Source organism: Morone saxatilis, unplaced genomic scaffold (assembly GCF_004916995.1).
Source record: "Morone saxatilis isolate NCDOM2014 unplaced genomic scaffold, NCSU_SB_2.0 Contig11, whole genome shotgun sequence".
Lineage (NCBI taxonomy): Eukaryota > Metazoa > Chordata > Actinopteri > Moronidae > Morone > Morone saxatilis.
Genome location: NW_023339663.1, coordinates 6,780,702 through 6,799,977, shown reverse-complemented (window position 1 = coordinate 6,799,977; position 19,276 = coordinate 6,780,702). Strand labels below are relative to the sequence as shown.

At 39.7% G+C, this 19,276-nt stretch overlaps 1 protein-coding gene across 1 annotated transcript in view; it reads left to right on the top strand.

Annotated features, from left to right (window-relative positions):
- The first annotated feature begins 17,520 nt into the window (after window positions 1–17,520).
- Window positions 17,521–19,276, top strand: part of itga11a (integrin, alpha 11a) — a 47,292-nt gene continuing 45,536 nt past the window's right edge. Inside the window, exon 1 of the mRNA XM_035681594.1 lies at window positions 17,521–17,685. Within this exon, the coding sequence (XP_035537487.1) occupies window positions 17,613–17,685 (73 nt within the window). The 5' untranslated portion in view covers window positions 17,521–17,612. The remainder of the gene's footprint in view (window positions 17,686–19,276) is intronic.

The window sequence follows — 19,276 nt, the reverse complement described above, 5'->3', positions numbered from 1 at the left end:
CAACCCTCAGTACCATTCGAACACCTTTAACACTGGCCCACCCGCCAATTATCTTCCCTTGCAGAAATTTTGCTCAGTGCAACCTTCCATTTAATGCACAGGGTCCTCAAATTCCTCAGCCTTCCCCAGTGCCAGCCGTGTTCCACGCCAAGCCCACATCTGCCACACACCCCAAACCACTCTCCTCTACTCTGAAGTACAATGCATGAAGCAAGATACGAAGAAGAAAGGGGGCGCAAGCGGCCAGCAGGATCGATGAAAAAGGAAATCAGGGAGCAAGCAAAAGCACTGATAAGAGGACGACCCACCGGCCTACGCACCACGCCAACCCGTACGCGCCAGTCGAAGAAGGATGACGCTCTCTAATCAATCAGTCTGCGCTCATTTATGCCTCACCATGCAGTCACACGCGCCGTCTGTGAAAGGCTGAATGACATAGCATAAACACCATAAACCACATGAGACTAGAACAGATTCCACCGCTACACAAACTGTAACTGCGCACTCCATCTTCCCATTTCCATCCAGATCATTTTCCACCAGTTCTTTAACATTCAATCAAAGTCTCGTCTCAAGCACGTTTCCCTCCAAGAGCCCTCTCCAACTTTACCTCCTATTCACAACTTTCTTCAACTGATCGGCCTCATTCATGGAGGCCAAGAACCCCTTCACCCGGAGTCCTACTGAAGACAAAACAACCCCATTCCTCCCAGCCCTCACCCAGACCGACCATGAAATTATCATCAGAGCTTCAAGGAAGATGAATTCGAACATTAATGCTGCATAAAAAACTTCGTCATCCCATTTTTAAAATATTGCATAACACTCCCATCCTTTCTTTTGCCTTTTTTTAAATACCCCACCATGCGACACGCCACGGTTGCTGACTTATAAACTCAATACAATCAAAACAAATAAGTGACGATTTAATACAACGGTAAAGATAATGCAATTAAGGAGATAGTACTGTCATCCCCGATCCGATTATAAGGGACCTCTTCCGATGATTGCTACCCACTCTCTTGGAAAAAAGCCCCCAAACTGAGTAAACCCAGAACAAGACACATCTACCATTCTTCTCATCTATATCTCACACTCTTTGTCACCTGCTGCTACCATCTGTCATCCTTCTTCGCCTCCCCTCTCACTCGTACACAATTACCACCCACCACCAGAAGTCTGGAAAACAACACACTCACATTTAAGACAAATGACAGCCAGTACAAAGCTTAACATCGTGGTAAACGCAATTAAGCAGCGCAACAATGGGCAAATCCAAATAAGACTACAAATCAAAAGCAAAACTTTACTGCGAAACATAAGACCACACACACAACCTCTTTTTTTCTTAATATATATGCACAGGAAAAACCCTTTCCCATATCTCACGGAACGCCGCCTGATCAGGAAGCGGTTCTTCCCATTATATGACAGTAGAGACCTGCTCCCCTCCGCCTCATAGTTCACCATAACTTTATTCTCTTTCCAGATACCAAAGACCTATATACCATACAATCGTGGCAACACAAGGGTCCCCAGTGTAGGGGAAACACACATTCACAACCTATAATTCCCCAGCGCGATCCATTCTACAGTCGAACTAGAATATGAGTGAAGCATTTCGCAACACGCCTGTCACATTCTACCATACTATCCTTTGGTCAGCTCTGATCCCCCACCCTGAACTGCTAAGAAGATGCCTTTTACTGTCATACATTGTTGCCATTCGACCGCAACACCGTCGAACGGGTGCCACACTGGCACCGTCGCTGGCGGGTGAGTACAAAAATCTCTGACTTGTTCATTTTAAATGTTTTATGGACTGCTGCCTGTACCATCACAAGATGCTGAGGCCAGGTCATACATTATATCTTATTCCCACTGAAAATCAAACAGGCACTTCAACCATAATTACATAAGTGGAGAGACCATAAAGTCACAGATGCCAAATATGTATTGTATTTCAACAATCAACCCATACTACTCCTGAATGAGTCAGCTAACAAGTAACTCATCTCTCTGCTCAGTCCTTCAGCGAAACAACTCCTTCTGTCACGACTATTACTGATTACCTCAACTACATTTAAGAAGAAAACCATAACATTACTTCATAGAATGTCACATTCTAACAATCACACTTATATAAAACCAAAAATGACAAAAAACACAAATGATCGAACGATTTTAAGTCTTTCTTGTTTTCTTCTTATCACAAGTCACTCCTAGCAACAGTGCCTATCCTTGTGCAATCCCACAGCTGAACAAAAACCAAAGTGGATGATGGGATGTACTTCCTGTGCTGGCTCCTTTCAATCATCGAAAGCAGCCGCAGGACAAGACCAAGGCAGTTCCTGCTCCAGCGCTAACGCCCAAACTGCTCTTCATCTTCATAGAGGCAAGCTCCAGTCATTGCTCCATACACAAGCCTTTTTGATCCAGCCTGAATTACTCACTCCCAGCGACTTAGGGATAACCAGCACAAGATTACTCATCCAAAAGCACGGAGCTATTCGAACCATCGCAGAAATCCTGCAATCCAATTCAGCGTACACTCCAAAACTGAAAACAGAGGACTCTTAACATCATCGCGATTCGCTCTCACTCATGACCGGGTACAAAAAGTCGAGTCACACCATACTTTCAAAACTCACAACATGCAAATGAAAAATCATGTCCGACATTCGCTTCTAACAACGTAACGACCTACATCTGGTGCCTTCGAATCAGAAATCTCTCTGATCGCTTAAAACAGGGGTCTCTGTGTACAATCCATCCATTAAACTTGTATCCATGTGCACTTTGACTCCTCCTTCTTTTTTCCTATGCCTTCACTGCTAATCTCGGCCATAGTAGTTGTTGCATCTGACATGTTATATCCCGACAATGGATATCCAATCTCAACTGCTACAGAATCCGAATGCCATACCCAACCTCCTAATCGATTGTGGGATGATTGTGCTGGTAACACTCCAAAGTCTGAACGCATGCCGAGGCACGCAAAAATTCAGCTGCCAGCCTTCTGAAACCCATGGACATACCTTCGTACCACATGGCAACAAGATGACCAGTGGCTTATGTTCAGCTTCGCATTTACCTTGATACATATGATGACATAAAGCAATCATAGATGCAATTTCCCATGACCAAGGTAATCTGGACTCATAACTTAAAAAACCTACAGGAAGACTCCAAGGCAAAATGTTAACACACAACACACGCTCACAGGCCATAAAATCCCTTGAATCAAAACAATAATCATACACTGCGCATCTCTTTGCTCTGCGTACTCCTCATTCCGGTTACTATTACTATATTCAGCAGAACCTACTAAGGCATGCTTAAGCCAATTCTAGAATCATGGAGTTTATGACTTACAACATTAAAATCACGCGGAAAGGTACAGCTTTCGCCTTCTCCCTTCTCTCTCTCTCCTTCCTACCCTGACTGAACCCCCCCTTCGAATCCCTTAACACTGGCCCACCGCATTATTTCCCCTTGCAGAAATTGTTGCTCTAGTGGAACATTTAATGCACAGGGTCTCAAATTTCAGCTTCCCCAGTGCACAGCACAGTGTTCCAGCCAGCCACAGTCTGCACACAAACCACTTCCTCTATCTGAAGTAAAGTGAAGAAGAAGATGAAGAAGAAGAAGAGGGGAGAGGGGCAGTAGGATCATGAAGAAATGGATAGGGTGCAAGCAAAAGCAGCTGATAGAGGTCGACTGCAATAGGAAGTACGAGAGCAAGTGGGAGTGAGAGTGATTGAGGTTCTAATCAATCAGTCTTGCGTATTTTGTCCTCATGAGTGAGCGTCTGGTTGTGAAGGTGATGCATAGCTAAACCATGAGTAGACAGTTCCACCGTTTACACAAATGTATCGCTCCAGTCTTTCCCTTTTCTTCCAGTCATTTTCCACCAGTTTTTAATTCATCCAAGTCTCGTCTCAAGCTACGTTTCCCTTCCAAGAGCCTCTCATTTACTCTATTTTTTCACCTGTCGGTCATTGGGGCAGATTTACGGAGTCCTCTGATGGAAAAAAAGCCCCCATTCCTCCCAGCCCTCACCAGACCGTGATTGATATCGGCTTCAAGGAAGGGATGATTCTGAACTTAATGCTGTTATAATATTGTCATCATTTTTTAAATATTGCATAACATCTCTTTTTTTGCCTTTTTTTAAATGACCTTGCTACCCCGGTTGCTGAGTTATAATAATAAATAAAAATAAATAGTTAGATTTATAAAGGTAATAGATAATGCAATTAAGGAGGGAGTAGTACTGTATCAGTGATTTAGGGTTTAGTGTTGCTCCCATTTGGAAAAAAGCCCCAAACTGAGTAACCAGACAGACATATACATTCTTTCTTTATTTCTCACTCTTTGTCACTGTGTATCTGTTTCTTTTCCTCTCTCTCGTACACATTCACCACACACAGAGTCTGGAAAACAACACACTCACATTAAGTCAAATGACAGCAGTACAAAGGCTTAACATGTGGTAGCAGTTAAGCAGACATTTGCAATCCAATAGACCTAAAATAAAGGAAAAATTACTGGAAACATAGCAAACAACTTTTTTTTTTTTTAAATATATATGCAACAGGAAAACCTTTGCCCCATATGCTTCGGGAAGGTCTGATAGGAGCGTTCTTCCATTATATGACAGTAGAGACTGCTCCCCTGCTCTAGTTCACTAATTTTCTCTTTCCAGTAGCCAAAGACTATATATATATGTGGCACAAAGTCAGTAAGTAAGGGGAAAACACATTCAAAACTTATAATTCCCAGCGGATCATTTACTGAACTGATTGAGTGAGTCAGTTTGGCAGACGCTGTACATTTAAATATTCCTTTGGTCAGCTCTGTCCCCACCAATGAATGTGAAGTGCCTTTTATGTTCATTTGGTTTCCATTTGAGGCCAAGTTGAAGGGTGCCACACTGGCACTGTGTGGGGGGTGGGTACCACAAATTTCTGACTTGTTTTTTTTTAAATGTTTTATGGATGTGCTGTACCATAAAGATGCTGAGGCAGGTATATTTTTTTATTCCACTGATAATTAAAGGCATTCAACATATTTAAGTGTGAGGACATAAATCACAGATGCAAATATGTATTTTTTAACAATCACCCATTATTGATGAGTCAGTAAGAATGTAACTCATCTCTTTGTGTAGTGGCTTCAGCGAAAATATCCTTGTAGATTTAATTATTACCAACTTTTTTAAGAGAAACCATAACTTATTCTAGAAATTGTCACATTTAAAATCCACACTTATATAAAATACAAAAACACAAAAGTGATGGAACATTTTAGTTTTTTTCTTTCTTCTAAGGTCATCTGAGCAAGGTGCTTATCCTTTGGTGAGATAATAGTGTAACAAAAACAGAAGTGGTGTGGATGTAGTTGTGTGGTCTTTCTATCTCGAAAGCAGCGAGGACAGACAGGCTAGGTCCTGGTCCAGCGCTAAGGCCAATGCTCTTTCTTCAATTAGTGAAGCTCCAGTCATTGCTTACACAGCTTTTTGGTCAGCCTGAAGTTTTCACTCCCAGGCTTAGGACTAACAGGCTACAGCTTATCATAAAAGCACTGGAATGCTATTGAACCATCTGCAGAAGTCTGCATCCCTTCTAGCGTACTGCCAAAAGTGAAAACAAAGACTCTTAAATCATGGTTGCTTACACTTGAGGGTCAAAAGGTCGAGTCACATACTTAAAAGCTCACAAATGTCCAATGAAAATGCATTGTCTTGACATTTCTAACAGCGTAACGACTACTTCTGGGTGGTTCAGGAATCAGAAATCTCTCTGTTATCTTTAAAAACAGGGGTTTGTTACAATTATTTAAATTTGTATCTCTTGTGCACTTTGACTCTTCTTCTTCTTTGCCTTCTGTATTCTGGTGTGTTGTTGCATTGTTTATATCCGACAAATGGATTGAATCTTAACTGCTACAGATTGATTGCATTCCAACTTTCCTCTTGATTGTGTTTGATTGTGCTGGTAATCAAAGTTGGAACGCATGCGAGGTCTGATTAGTGCCAGCCGTCTGAAACCAGTGGCATATTTCTACCACATGGAACAAGTGACACAGTGTTGTTCAGTTCGGGCATTTACCTTGATTTATTGTGACATAAAGCAATTTAGATGCAATTTCCCATGACAGAGGTATTGGATCATATTAAAAACTCCAGTGAAGACTCAAGGAGATGTTACACAAACACACGCTCCAGGCCCTACTCCTTGAATACATTATTATATGCATTTTTTGCTCTGTATTCATTCCGGTTTTTATATTTTCAGGAGAATATAGGCATGCTTTTTAAGAATTTTAGATTATGTGAGTTTATGACTTAAACATTTAAAATAGTGGAAAGGTACTAGGCTTGCTCTTTATTGACAAATGAGAAATGACTGCTAACCCTTGCATTTTTATAAAAAAACAGATAAAAACCTGGTGGCGCTGGTGCCCCATGTACCGGGGCGCTTGCTGCAGTGACCATGTGTTTAGGTCCGATGTGTGGCCCTTTGCTGCATGTCATCCCCACCTCCACCTTTCCTGTCTATCTCTCAAGCTGTCCTGTCTAATAAAGGGAAAAGCCCCCAAATATATATATGTGATTAAAAAAAAAACAGTGTGTTTTGTCATTGTGACTAAAATAGTCTATCTGCAATCTGCTTTGCCTTAAGAGGGTTTAGACTTCCCAGTATAATGGTTCATCATGTAGCAGCTAATAGCACAGTATGCACAGTCACATCTGTGATCTGTGTGGAAACAGCTGGTGTTAGGAACTAGTATTTGAAGCTGGGAGAGAGAATACAACCACACTAATTAGGTGAGAGGCCGGCAATTCTTTCTGGGTTGAATCCCAAAAACAATGATTTGATTGTCTAAATCCTAGTCTCTGAAGGGTTTGAAGCAGGCTCACTCATTCTGCATCCAAGTTCTGTTTCTCTGAACTGCTGACTGTAAACGATGAGAAAAGTGACGTCCAAGACATCTAAACCCACGTGGCCGTGACATAAAAGCAGAAGGAGCACTTTATAAAACTGCAGCTATGTTTGTACCCAGAAGTCTTCAGGTAGAAAATGGACTCCGTGCTCATAAACTTTGTAACTGAACTGGGGCTTCCAGCTGTTAACATCCACAGGGGGCATATTTACCTGTGCCTGGCAGAGGAATGACGCTCAGCATGCAGGGACCCTGTGCAGCTCTGGACCCTGCTTCTGGAGTCATGCCATCCTCTTCCTGTAAATCACGGAACAGTAGGGGTCGTTGAAAAAGTTTAAAAAGTCTGAGTTGGTATTTCCAGCTAAACATCTCATTCTTGGACACCAGCTGTTTGGCAGACTAAAAATGGGTCACCCGCCAGCTATATATCTTGGTGGTTTTTGGTAAAGGTAGCAGTGTGTTTTTTTTTCCATGCCTCATTTTTCAGACTTTTTAGCGGACGGTATGTGATGTTCATTATATGTTTAATGTAGTGTGTCTGGTATAATTGGCAGGCCTGTGGTGTGTGTGTGTGAGTATGTATGTACTGTGTTTATGGAGCCCACTGGATGTTATATAGTCCAAGTACTGACCAGGACATTTTGTCTAATCATATCACGTAATCTAAGCCTGTTCAAAAGTCCCTTAAGGCGTCGGTTGTCAGTTTATAATACAGTATGATGATAGAAGAAATTACATGTTATCACATTCAGCTTCTTACAGTAATATGAGCTTGATAAATATGGGTATGCATTTATTATTATTAGTGAAAATGTATTTTTTATTGGTTCAGTTATTTATTGTAAGTATGAATACATTTGTCATTTATCTTCCCATGCATGTTTAAGTTCCCATTAATTCCCATTAGGAGGATATATTAGCACAAATGGAATATAATATTTATAGGTATGTTATCATTAGTGTATAATCATCTGAATATAGGAATCATTGTGTTTTCATTACATTAGAATGAGCTGTTTTTATCTACAGAGGTCAGGTAGCTAATGTAAATGTAAATAACTGCTAACAGCTGCTAACTGTATCTGAGCCCATCCAAATTTCAAATCTGACCAATGTCTTTTTAACTCAACACATAATCCGCTGACCACAATAAAGTGCGGCCAAGACTCTGTAATTTCTTACACATCAGCATGTCCTCTTCGGGGCAGCACACGTTCCAATATTACATTAAAGTCTGCAATCAATGCAAGTCAGCCCTTTATACTTGTTTACACATGATCTGTCTTTTATCTTTCTTTCTACTCATCAGCTCATTTAGTGGTCTGCTTTTGATTCAGTCCAGGCTTTGCACACAGGTTTGGATAGCTCTTTGTAAAATGAGTGAAAGATTTTGTAGAACATGTGTTGACCAGCAACACCAAGAACTATTTCTGACTTATTTCACATTGTGCTAGTGTTTGTTCTTTTTGTTTGTTTTGTTTTTTTTTTAACCTCAGATTAGCTACCCAGTACAACCACAGTCTGGTGTGTTAGCCACTGTGAAGCTGCACTCTGTGGTGATAATAAGGGAGACCCATGTGGACACCTCTAACCTTTTGGCCATTGCTTCCCACAGTCATATTTACATTTGAAAATTACCCCCAGTGTCCAGGGGCCTCTGAGTTTGGGGGCCTGGGCTGACCTCAGGGCACGGCCCCTGCTTGTGAAAGACAAATGTTAATCTCACATTATACATAACAAAATAATTGCACATGACTTGGTTTTTGCATCCAAAATATTACACCCAACATTTACTCCTGTCCGTTCCAAACTGGTGTTGAACCATTATTAAACTAACCATGTTAACCGCCATCTTGGAAAAACATGTTTGCCGTATCATAATCTAGTATCACAAAGATCTTTTACTTCTGTTTCTATCAATGCATGGAGAACATTTTAATATGTGCCGAGGTAATCACATTTTCTTTTCTTCTTTTCTATCTCAACCTAAGCAATGAAAGCAGGTTGTGCTTCCTGAGAGGCCCTCACTCTAATCTTGGCAGATGCTTTTAAACACAGTGTACAGTACAAAATATAACTGGATTAGGACCCATTTAGGGCAGGCACCTTCTGCTTGCCAAATTAAATAGTTCTTTGAAAAATACAAACATAGTTAAAGAAACTGAATCTGTCTTCTCCTGAGCAAACTAACTGCCAAGCCTGATATGAAAATAAGCAGAAGGTTTAAACTCTCGTTGGAACAGTAGCTGCCAGGGTGTAGAACAACATAAAATATCATTGCAGCTAGACTTTGCCTTTGGAAACATCCCACCACAAGATGTGTTGCGTTAACCGTTCATATGTTGTCATAAGGATTGCATTTAAAAAGTCTGTGAGAGGGACTTAACTTGGTGTTTGAGTGGTCAACCTGCAATAGACAATTGCGTATAAGCTTCGTGAAACCTAATAATTACAAGCAGAAAATTGTAGACAGTTTGGTTTTCCATTGAGATCCAAGACGAGAAAAAAGCCTAGTACAATTTTTCCATCTGTCTCACAATGAAAACGCAATGAAACACGAGTGTGTGTTCTCCCATGATGAAGACGTGACGGAGGCAGAAGTTTATGTTCGACCACAGGACGGTATGACCTAAGTCTTTGTGTGATGACTTTAGAGTTGTGAATTGCTTGATTGGATATAGGATTGTGGAGACTGACCGTGATTCAGTTTTTATATTTTTGTGTGTGTGTTGTGGAAAAAGACACAACTAAAATATTGTATATGTCTATGACTGTCTCATATTCAGCCCTATATTGTATCCATTATTAGGAAGCAGACTGGGGAAAAATCCTTACTGACATATAGCACATTACTACGTCCATGGAAGTAATTTCATATGGGCAGCGAGGCTTTGTGTGTAAGCTGGGTGTCGAGAGACATGGCTTTGCCCTGAATCTGGATGTGTGAGCTTTGCGGCGTTCCATTGTCGTCCATCTTGTGGCGTGTGGCTTTAGTTTCCACATTAGTCTATTTCCCACTATTGCTACTGGCACAACCCAACCTGCACAATGGTCTGCCAGAGATCTGGAAAAGTTAGAATGACTCACTCAAGCTCAGACAGAAACATTTACCTCTCTTATTCTCTGTATGTGGCTCTTTAATATGTTCATTCTTAATTTACAGTATATTGAGATTTTCCATGGCATTAAACTAGTAATGACGTTGTATCAGTAACTGAGTAATTGTTTTATTCTTTGGGTAATTCATGCAGGGGTAATAAACACAATAGAGCTGAATAGTTTGCTAAGGAGGCACATTATGTTGACTATTTTTTTAGAACCAGTGGTAGATTCATGGTCCCTGTTATGATTGTTTCCCTTTCAAACTCCTGAAATGATTTGGACCTCCACAGTGGATCCAGCAGCAGTAGATGACTAACTAAAGTAACATGCCAAATCTGAGAAATGCTGAGCAAGGTCCTCTGAGACGGATGGATTTACATCACCAGACAAACTCTTAAGTGGCTAAAAACACAGTGCTGTAGATAATTCAACTGGATTGTTCAAGTTTTTGTTCTTCAGCTGTAGTGTCAACAGGATAAGCACTATGGTAAAGTTTGTGTTTTGGACACCAATAGACTTGTTTGTTAGCTGTTAAACTTGGAGCTAAATACAATACTGTACACTGTATATTCTGTGTGTTGTAAAACAAAAAAAGGCTAAAAAGCTATGCAACGCTGCAGGTTTGAGCATTAATTCTTTATGTTTTTCATGTTATCCGAAGGTGAGTGACCCTTTTCACATGTAGAGAAGGTCCTCCACTAATCACAGGGTTGGTGATTTGATCCCTGGTTCCTCTTATCCACATGTCACAGTTTTCTTGGACACTAAATCCAAATAGTTCTGATGGTCAGGCCAGTGCCTTGACTGGCAGCTTGCTGTTATCCGTGTTTTGAAAATTGTAAAGCACTTTAAATAATGGTTCTATATAAATGCAGTCCATTTACATCACATGTGATATTATATTAAAAAATGCATCAAGATCCAGGTCTACTATTGGCCAATAAATGCAGGCTCAAAACATTAATCCTCAAATTCTCTACAAACTGTGCCAGGCCAGTTAGACTTGTCTGTGTTAACTTCCCTGCCTTTAATTCATCTTGGGGGAGCTTCCAGCTCTCAATGACCCTGACAGGAATAATTTGGCAAAGAAAATGAAATGAGTGCAGACCAGTTGGTCAGGTGCCTATTTTTTAGCCAGCTCTGCTTATTTACCCTCAAATTAACAGAAGCTCAGTATATAACTCTGCATTTCCGATTTGCAGTTCCCAAAGATACCACAGTGACTTGCACATAATAATATGTGGGATGTATTACGTATTTCCACTTCAGCTTAGCTGTGGGTGGACAGTTTTTGAAGCTTAAAACCATAGATTCAGGTTGAGTTTACATCTAGGATAGACTGTTTATTCTAAATGCCATCTTTAGAAAACATCCAAAATAAAGAACAACCATACTGTTTCAGTTTAGCACTCACACACACAGAAAGAGATCCTTTCTATGTTTATTTACTCATCACAGTATAATTTTGTATACACATCACTTTCCTACAACAGGGTACTATTCTTATGCCACATGCATACTCACAACATACAGTAACAGTAACAGTAACAAAGGCTTCAAGATACAATGTAACTCCAAAAATAATTTAAAAAACACAGTCTACACTCTGTGCATGGCAGCCTAAAACCCACTGAATTCCTCCCAGCCTTTCTGTCACTCAAGTTCTCCTCATCCAAATCTGCTCACATTGCTTTGATTTTTACTGCTTCACCATTGGTTAACCATCTCCTCTCATTCCTGAACAATGATTTAATACATTTGGTAAACAAAAGACTTTTGCTGTGTCTCAATTTAAATACTTCCATACTTACAGTAAGTATTTTGAGTGCATAAGTGCGTTCACACTGTCGAGTGTGGCAAAATGCAGTGCTAGAAGGTGCACTTATAATTTTTGACTAATAAAAAATATACCGATTCATAAAACTCCTCATGCAATGCCAGCAACAGTCAGGTGCATGTAGGTCACAGGTGTAGTACAACATGGAAACTGCAGGGGAAACTAATTGTTTGCTCCTAAAGAAATCACAATGAAATCATTCCGGTATGCAGTGGTTTACACTACTTTACTTATTTATTATATTCCATTTCTGAAAATAGATCTTCCTAAATGTTAAACATTTGACCTTTAAATGTGTAAAGTTGTGTAAAAAGTAAAGTTGTGTAAAAACTAAAATCATTAGTGCAGCTTACTTCTTAATAGATTCATGATTTACAGTAACACTCTAAAAGGTCTCCTTTGGTGTAATGATTATTCTTGGTATTTTAGTGCTAATAATTTATGTATTTTTATTTAAGTAACATTTTTAAAGCAGGACTTGTAATATAATATTGCAGATCTGACTACTTTGTCCATTTCTCAGTTAGCCTATATTCATATTGAAATAAGTAAAAATACATGTGCATCAAACAGAATACAGAAATGGTATACTGTGATTTTAAATGGACATGGATAATAGATTCTTGTTCTAGTTTGGTTTTAATGTGTACATAATACCTGATAGAGAGCTCTGCAAGAACTTCCTGCAGATGACCTCCCAACACTTTCTCCAGGTTAATGCTTTATGCAGGGCTACTTGCTGGAACTGCCCAGTAATCTCTCCCTGCCGTCCTCACAGCAGATGATACAAGGCCAAAAACGAGTTGCTGGAACAGGAACTTGTTTCAAAAAGCTCCTTGGAGGACTTGCGTGTGTGCTCTGTGGCTCTAAAACCCATTCATTGTTCCATCCTGCCCCTGCCTTTCTTGGCTGTGATTTGTGGAAAGTAACATCTCCACGGGCAATAAGCTTCAGCATGTACAGTTGAATGTTTGAGGAACAATTTCCAAGAAATAGCTTAGGTAGTAACAGAGAATTGGAGATGACTTCTGACAACAGGATATGAGACATTGGGCATAAAGACAGCATATAGAACTTCCAGTATCAGTAGATAGCGGAGGCTGAGATTCTGAATCTCTCCTCCCAATTGGTTGATCTTTCTGTGTCAAAGGGTGAACACTCCCTCGCATTGTTTTGTTGCTTTAGACCCCATGCACTTTTGGGGAAGTCCATCCGCTGAGAAAAGGAGAGATGAAAGAGAAGCAGAGGAGAGAGAGATATGGTTTTCTCAGTTCACAAAAAAACTGAAAAGCCTTTGTGCCTGCGTGGCCTTAAAATCAAAGGTCTGTTGTAAAGCATTAATTATTGGCAGGTTTTTGGTAAAGTAGGATCTTTAGCTCTAAGTTTCATTAACATCAATATTCATAGTTTGTTTGTTAAAAGAACACATATCCATATATTTTTATGTATAAAACTGCTAAAAATGTTTTTTTTTATGCTGTTTGTCATTGGACTTGTTAGGATATTAATGCAAACTTACATGCACCAAAGGCTGTAAAAGTTACTTAAAGACCCAATGTGTTTTATGTAGCAGAAATGTAATATAATATTCATCTGCAAGATTTTATTAGTGTGTAATCACCTGATTATAGGAATTGTTGTGTTTTCGTTATTAGAATGAGCTGTTTGGGGTCCTTGTCTACACAGTCCTCAATGCTTCTACGGTAGCCAATAACAGACAAACCAAAAACTCACTCTATGCACGTAGCAGCCACCATAGTTTCTCCTACCTGGAACAGGAGGATGAGGCGAGGTGGTTGTCATCTGTAACTACACCACTATATGGCACAAAATCCTACACACTGGTCCTTCATTTTTTTCAGACTCTGTTTAGCTCACATCTCGTTCCCCTAATCTGCGGCATGGCAGTTTCCTTAAACAGTGAACCACTGGGGAGAATTGCGTATTTGTCAGCTTGGTTTGATGTTTTTCCTGCTCCCCAGTGTCCACAAATCAATTCATGCTTCATCTTTAAAGAGCTTCTTGAAAAATATAAAGAACTTGTGTTTCAGTGAAGAATTTTGTGTCCAGAACTGTCTAAATACAACCTCAGAGGATTTTCCACTCAGTCATTAATACAACTGCAACACTGAATCCAATTGGAAAACCTTTGTGAAAACAGTCAGATTTAAATATAGTTTAGCTTTAAGAATTGGCATGGCCCTTCAAAAACCTGCATCATTTAACTCCTACTTTGTTGCTTACTCTGTTGAGAGCTAATGCTTAAGTAATGATACCTCAGACAGAAGCTGTTCACAAGCAGTTGAATTAAAGCCCCAGAGACCAGGTTTGGAGGGCTCGAACTTGACAACATTATGATGGGTGATAGATGCTGGGTCCCCCCATGAGGCACGCACCTAGCCTGAACTCTGATGAGGGTTGGCTATTTGCTTCTCTGTGTCTGATCCCAGTAGACTTGTCCTGTGTCTGGCCAAAGCTGCCGTACTAGCCTGAGGAGACAGCCATATATCGCACATAAACAGATAATCCTGGGGTGATTGAGGTAATTGCTTGCAGTTGTGGTATGGTGTTAGAGAGGGCCCTGAAAAGGTGAGGTAAGTGCGGCTCCTGTTCAGTATCGATTTCAGGCTGGATATCACAGTGGGAAACTGTAGGGCTTTTATGGTCGTGAGGAGAAAAAAAGAATAGGATTGCAAAGCCCAATTTTTCACACTCTGTTTAGATCTGGTCCCCCCAACCTCAGTCCCTACTTACTGAAAGTGAGCTAAATATCTACATGGTAATTTAGGTCAGCAGCAAAGCATTGAGGAGAATCTCCCACCACCCCCCACTGGTCTTAATACATTGACAAAAAGAGTCAAACTCCTTAACTAGACACTGGCACACTGCCTTCATTCAGAGCACCAGACCTTAATCTTAATTGTAGGTTCCTCTCCGATACATCATTTGTCTTACGAGCTGACAGTGGGAGATTCTTGAGCTATGAGTTTTTAGCCACAATACTGGATGAAACGATTCTAGTTATGAAACTTTTCATGTTTATGGAGAACCATTTATGTTATAATGACTGCCAAACCCATATAACTTCTTGATTTCCTCTTCAATTCGGGAATGTTTTATTCCGATAAAGTTTGATGGGAAAGGAATGCTGCCTTTTAAAACATTTCCTTGTTGTATACTTTTTAGTCAGCCTGAGGAAATTACTGTATGATCATGATGTAAAGTGGTATACCCTGTAGACTTGCTTTTGCGTTAAAAGTATATCATGTCAGCAGGAAGTACAACATAATGCCAGTATTATGTTGATGTTTTTATAGCTTAAGACAGAGGGAAAGTCCTAACGTCAAATGCAGACATTTGTATTGTATCCAACCGTGGAGTATCAATTACTTACATTCACCTAATACAGTAACTCAATTCAAGAACCCTGCCCATTGATACAGTCAGTACTAAGTGAACATTTTCAGGCAGCAGTAGGCACAGGGCTTAATTTCCTGCCTTGAAAGAAACAAGGGGGGCAACACTCTACTGAGGAGAAGTGATGAAGGAGGAAAAAACCCAATGAGCTTTTAAGCACTTTTAATGAAAGCAAGTCTTGGTTCTTTCTTGTTTTTGAAGGCTCGGTTGTAAGTCGTTTAAGCACAAACACTTGCTTGATTTGTATGATCTGTGGTTGCTCTGTGTTGAAAAGAAAAGGGGATTGTGATTGCAAACCAAGAGGAAGTGTGTTAGGGTATAGATGTATATTTGTGAATTTGACAGATTTTCAGATAGACAGCTGTTCATAGGATGGATATCAAATCTGCATATGTGACAGATTACCTCCATGATGAGTTTCACAGGCACTTCACATGGGATGTTTGACCGCCTGTCTGCTCAAGTACTCATGGATAGATGTACAGGACACCTATTTTTGAAGGCTACTCACTCTTACTCCCTAACAAGGCTCACCTCTTGGCTTCTACAATATATTTTGCGATTAACCTTTAGTATCCTATCATTCTAACATTTTAAAATTGACATATTTATATTTTTTTATGTCTGTGACAGAATCTATAGATGTAGACATTGAAACTAATGAAAGGTGTATATGTTGCTGATATGATGAGGATATGATTATTTCCACTGCCTATTTTTGCTGACAACCACATGCACGGAAAAACTAGGTAAAATCTCTACTTTATTTACTCTACTCTACTTTCCCCTCTGTGTGGCTGCTCTAAAGCCTGTTAACATGGGCCATTAAATAAAAAACAAGAGCTTCCACAATGCACATGCACTACTCACGGGGGCGGTATGTTATGGCCATAACAAACACTGCTTGAAGTTACTGATGCTGATGCCAACAACAACCACCCTCTTCCCAAACTCCACCAGCATGAAGATTAGAATATTGATGGCTAAGCTTGGGCATTATGTTGCCAACTGATTATTCCATCCTCCAATGGAAACAACAAACAGAAATTTACTTTTATAACACAACAATCAACATATTATAAGTCCAGCCACTAATAATAGCACTCTTCCTATAGTATTAATATGGGTACAACACACACAAAATAATTAAATGAGCATAAAAAAGTCAGTAGGCCACAAATATTTTACATACATTAGAAAACTGCTTCATTAGTTAAAGTACCATCCAAATATTTCTGTGCATGGCTCCTGTATAAGTTATTATGCAGGTGTTAATGTATTGTATTCAAACATAGTCTCAGTCATTCCCAATGTAAAAATCATTTTCCAAACCAAAGTGAAAGTGAGGCTTATATAAAGAAAAGATGTGCATTTATGTGACATACAGTGGTTAAGTAGTAAGTTGGAGATCTAGGTGACCACAAATTGATTTCAGGAGAGCTAATGTACACAAACTATGTATTATTACGTAAGTGGGATTATTATACGTTGAGTAGTTAGGACTGGATGGTTCAACTGCAAGGGTATGAGGTAACATACAAACCCAACATTTGCGTTCCACTGTTAATACACTGGTTAGTTTGTGGTTGTGCCATGATGATAGCATTTGTGGTGCATAGCTTGAGTCTGACAGAAGATGTTTTAGGTGTGTAATGAGAAACAGTTTGGTGGTGTTAGTGATCTATGGTATATTTCTTTAGATTTGTTTGTTGAAATATATTTGTATATGCCTTTCAGTTTTTGGTTTATTATTTAATTTAATTTTCTATTAGGAGACACTCTGCTGTCTTCCAAGCTGTTAAATATCAGACTTTTCTATTAAATGAATTCAGTGCGTGTGAACAACTGAAGTTTACAACTTGGCTCACCAATTTTTATGTAATCTGTTCCACATTAACAACATGTTTTTTTTAATATATTTTAGTGAAAAGATTAATTTACACAGAAACAGCTCAAAAGCATATTCCCTTAAAATGCGTGTCACCATAAATATCCACCACAGAAGTGTCCACTAAAAGAACTGTGCCTAGAGATGAGCCACTTGAGAGTATGTGGATACTCTCCGGTCACAGTCAAACTGAGTTGAATGAGTGTGTGAGAGACGGAGTATTCCTGCCTGCTGTGTCAGAGTGGACCTCCTTCTTCTTCCACAGTCCCCTCCCACTTCTATATATGCAGCGCTTTAACTTAGACTTAGAGTCAATCAGAGTGGGATCTTTAACTGTGCCTGCCACTGGGTCTCTTTGCCTCAGCCCACCACATATACACTCACATCAGTCATCACACACACACACACACACACAAACACATGCACGCTTGCACCGGCAAACATATGGAGTACTTCTGCTTCCTCCTGCTCTGGATCTGCAGCCAGCAGTTAGGTGAGTGAAAGGTGTTTATGCATATGTGTTATTGTTTAAGTGTGTGGGTGTGTGTGTGTGCTATATGCATCCTTACATACTTGTGTAATTCTGATGTATAAATCTGACCTTCTTTCTTTCTTGATGTAACTTTGCAGTATAAAGTTGGCACTCTAATTGTTGGTTATACTTTGACCCGTTCCACATCAACTGGAAACTTTGAGACTGCTGTTTTTAAAGGTTTTTAAAAAACTACATTAGGTACATTTTGTTAGTATTTTAAGATTCAATTTCTAACTTCACTGAAAATCCAAACATGCGCAGATATTATGTACTTGATGGAACAGTAATATCTGAATATCTATTGAATGAATGCTGCTTTTGTGAATTACATCATAAACTGACATCTTGACCCAGTATCATGGTAAGTGACAGGAAGGCAGAGCTCAGATTGGGTTTACTGAAGGATATGTTGTCCCCCCTCAGCTTCCACAGAGGCACTGTGTATTTCATTGGAAGCAGGCATGTTTCTTCAAATGAAAGTTCATGCTATCTTTTCACAGTTTCCAGCGAAGGGAGAGATGTTGGTGCTCAGCCAGAACTGTGGTCAATTACCAGTGAAATCACTTTAGCAGTAACACCTCTAGACAGGATGAAAGAAAGAGAGAGACAGACAGTGAATAAAAGATTTTAAAAAAGCATATATATGTTATTTTGTCCAAAGCCGCATAACATAACATGAGTCACATAAATTAATTGCTATAAGTACAAGTAAAGCTAATTGAACCTACTGTATCCTTTAAATATACTGTAGAACCTTAAGCAACTGATGCATTGCCACAGTAGAGATCTCTATATGGTTTTGCGTTCAGTATACTGTGAACTGTAACCACATTGTTTAAACACACTGTGCTGGCCAACATTTCCATAAAATACTGTGTATGTTGTCACCATGGCTGTACATGGACATTATGTTTTTCCATTTTTTCAACAATGGAGCACTATTCACTCATTTACTGTTATGCCGCATCACCCTGAGGTTAATACTGAAGGAATTTTTTAAGAAGAAGAAAATCATTAATCTTTGATTTAGACATTTGGTAAATAATACAAAACTAGGGAGTGGAGGAGAGGAAATCTGTATTGTAAATATTTGGTCTGATTTGGGAATTTGTTGGAAACAAGTTTTGGACTGATGCCACAGTGAGGGAGACACTGACCTTGTAGCTGGAGTCTGCGGAGAAAGACTTGATGCTGGCTGTGGTGTGGGATGTTTTGGCAGGCACATGAGAAGGAGGCTGCATTTTAGTCTGCTGTTTGTGGAATCCTGGGACTTTTGGCCCAATGAACCCATCCAGATAACTTTTGAGTAGGGGCATTTTACATAGCATTGGATGAGAAGCCTATGTGAGATGGAAACGAGCGCCGTTTGCCTCAAGAAATTACCATTTTGCATAGAAGTACACTTCTAAATCTAACCTAAATTTATGTTTTTTCCCCCTGATGGAACATTGTCCTTCTGGGATACATTCATAAGATGAGGACATCTCAAAGCACATGTCGTCATAGGAGATATTCCTTCAGGATATGTCAAATCAAGTTTATTTCTTAT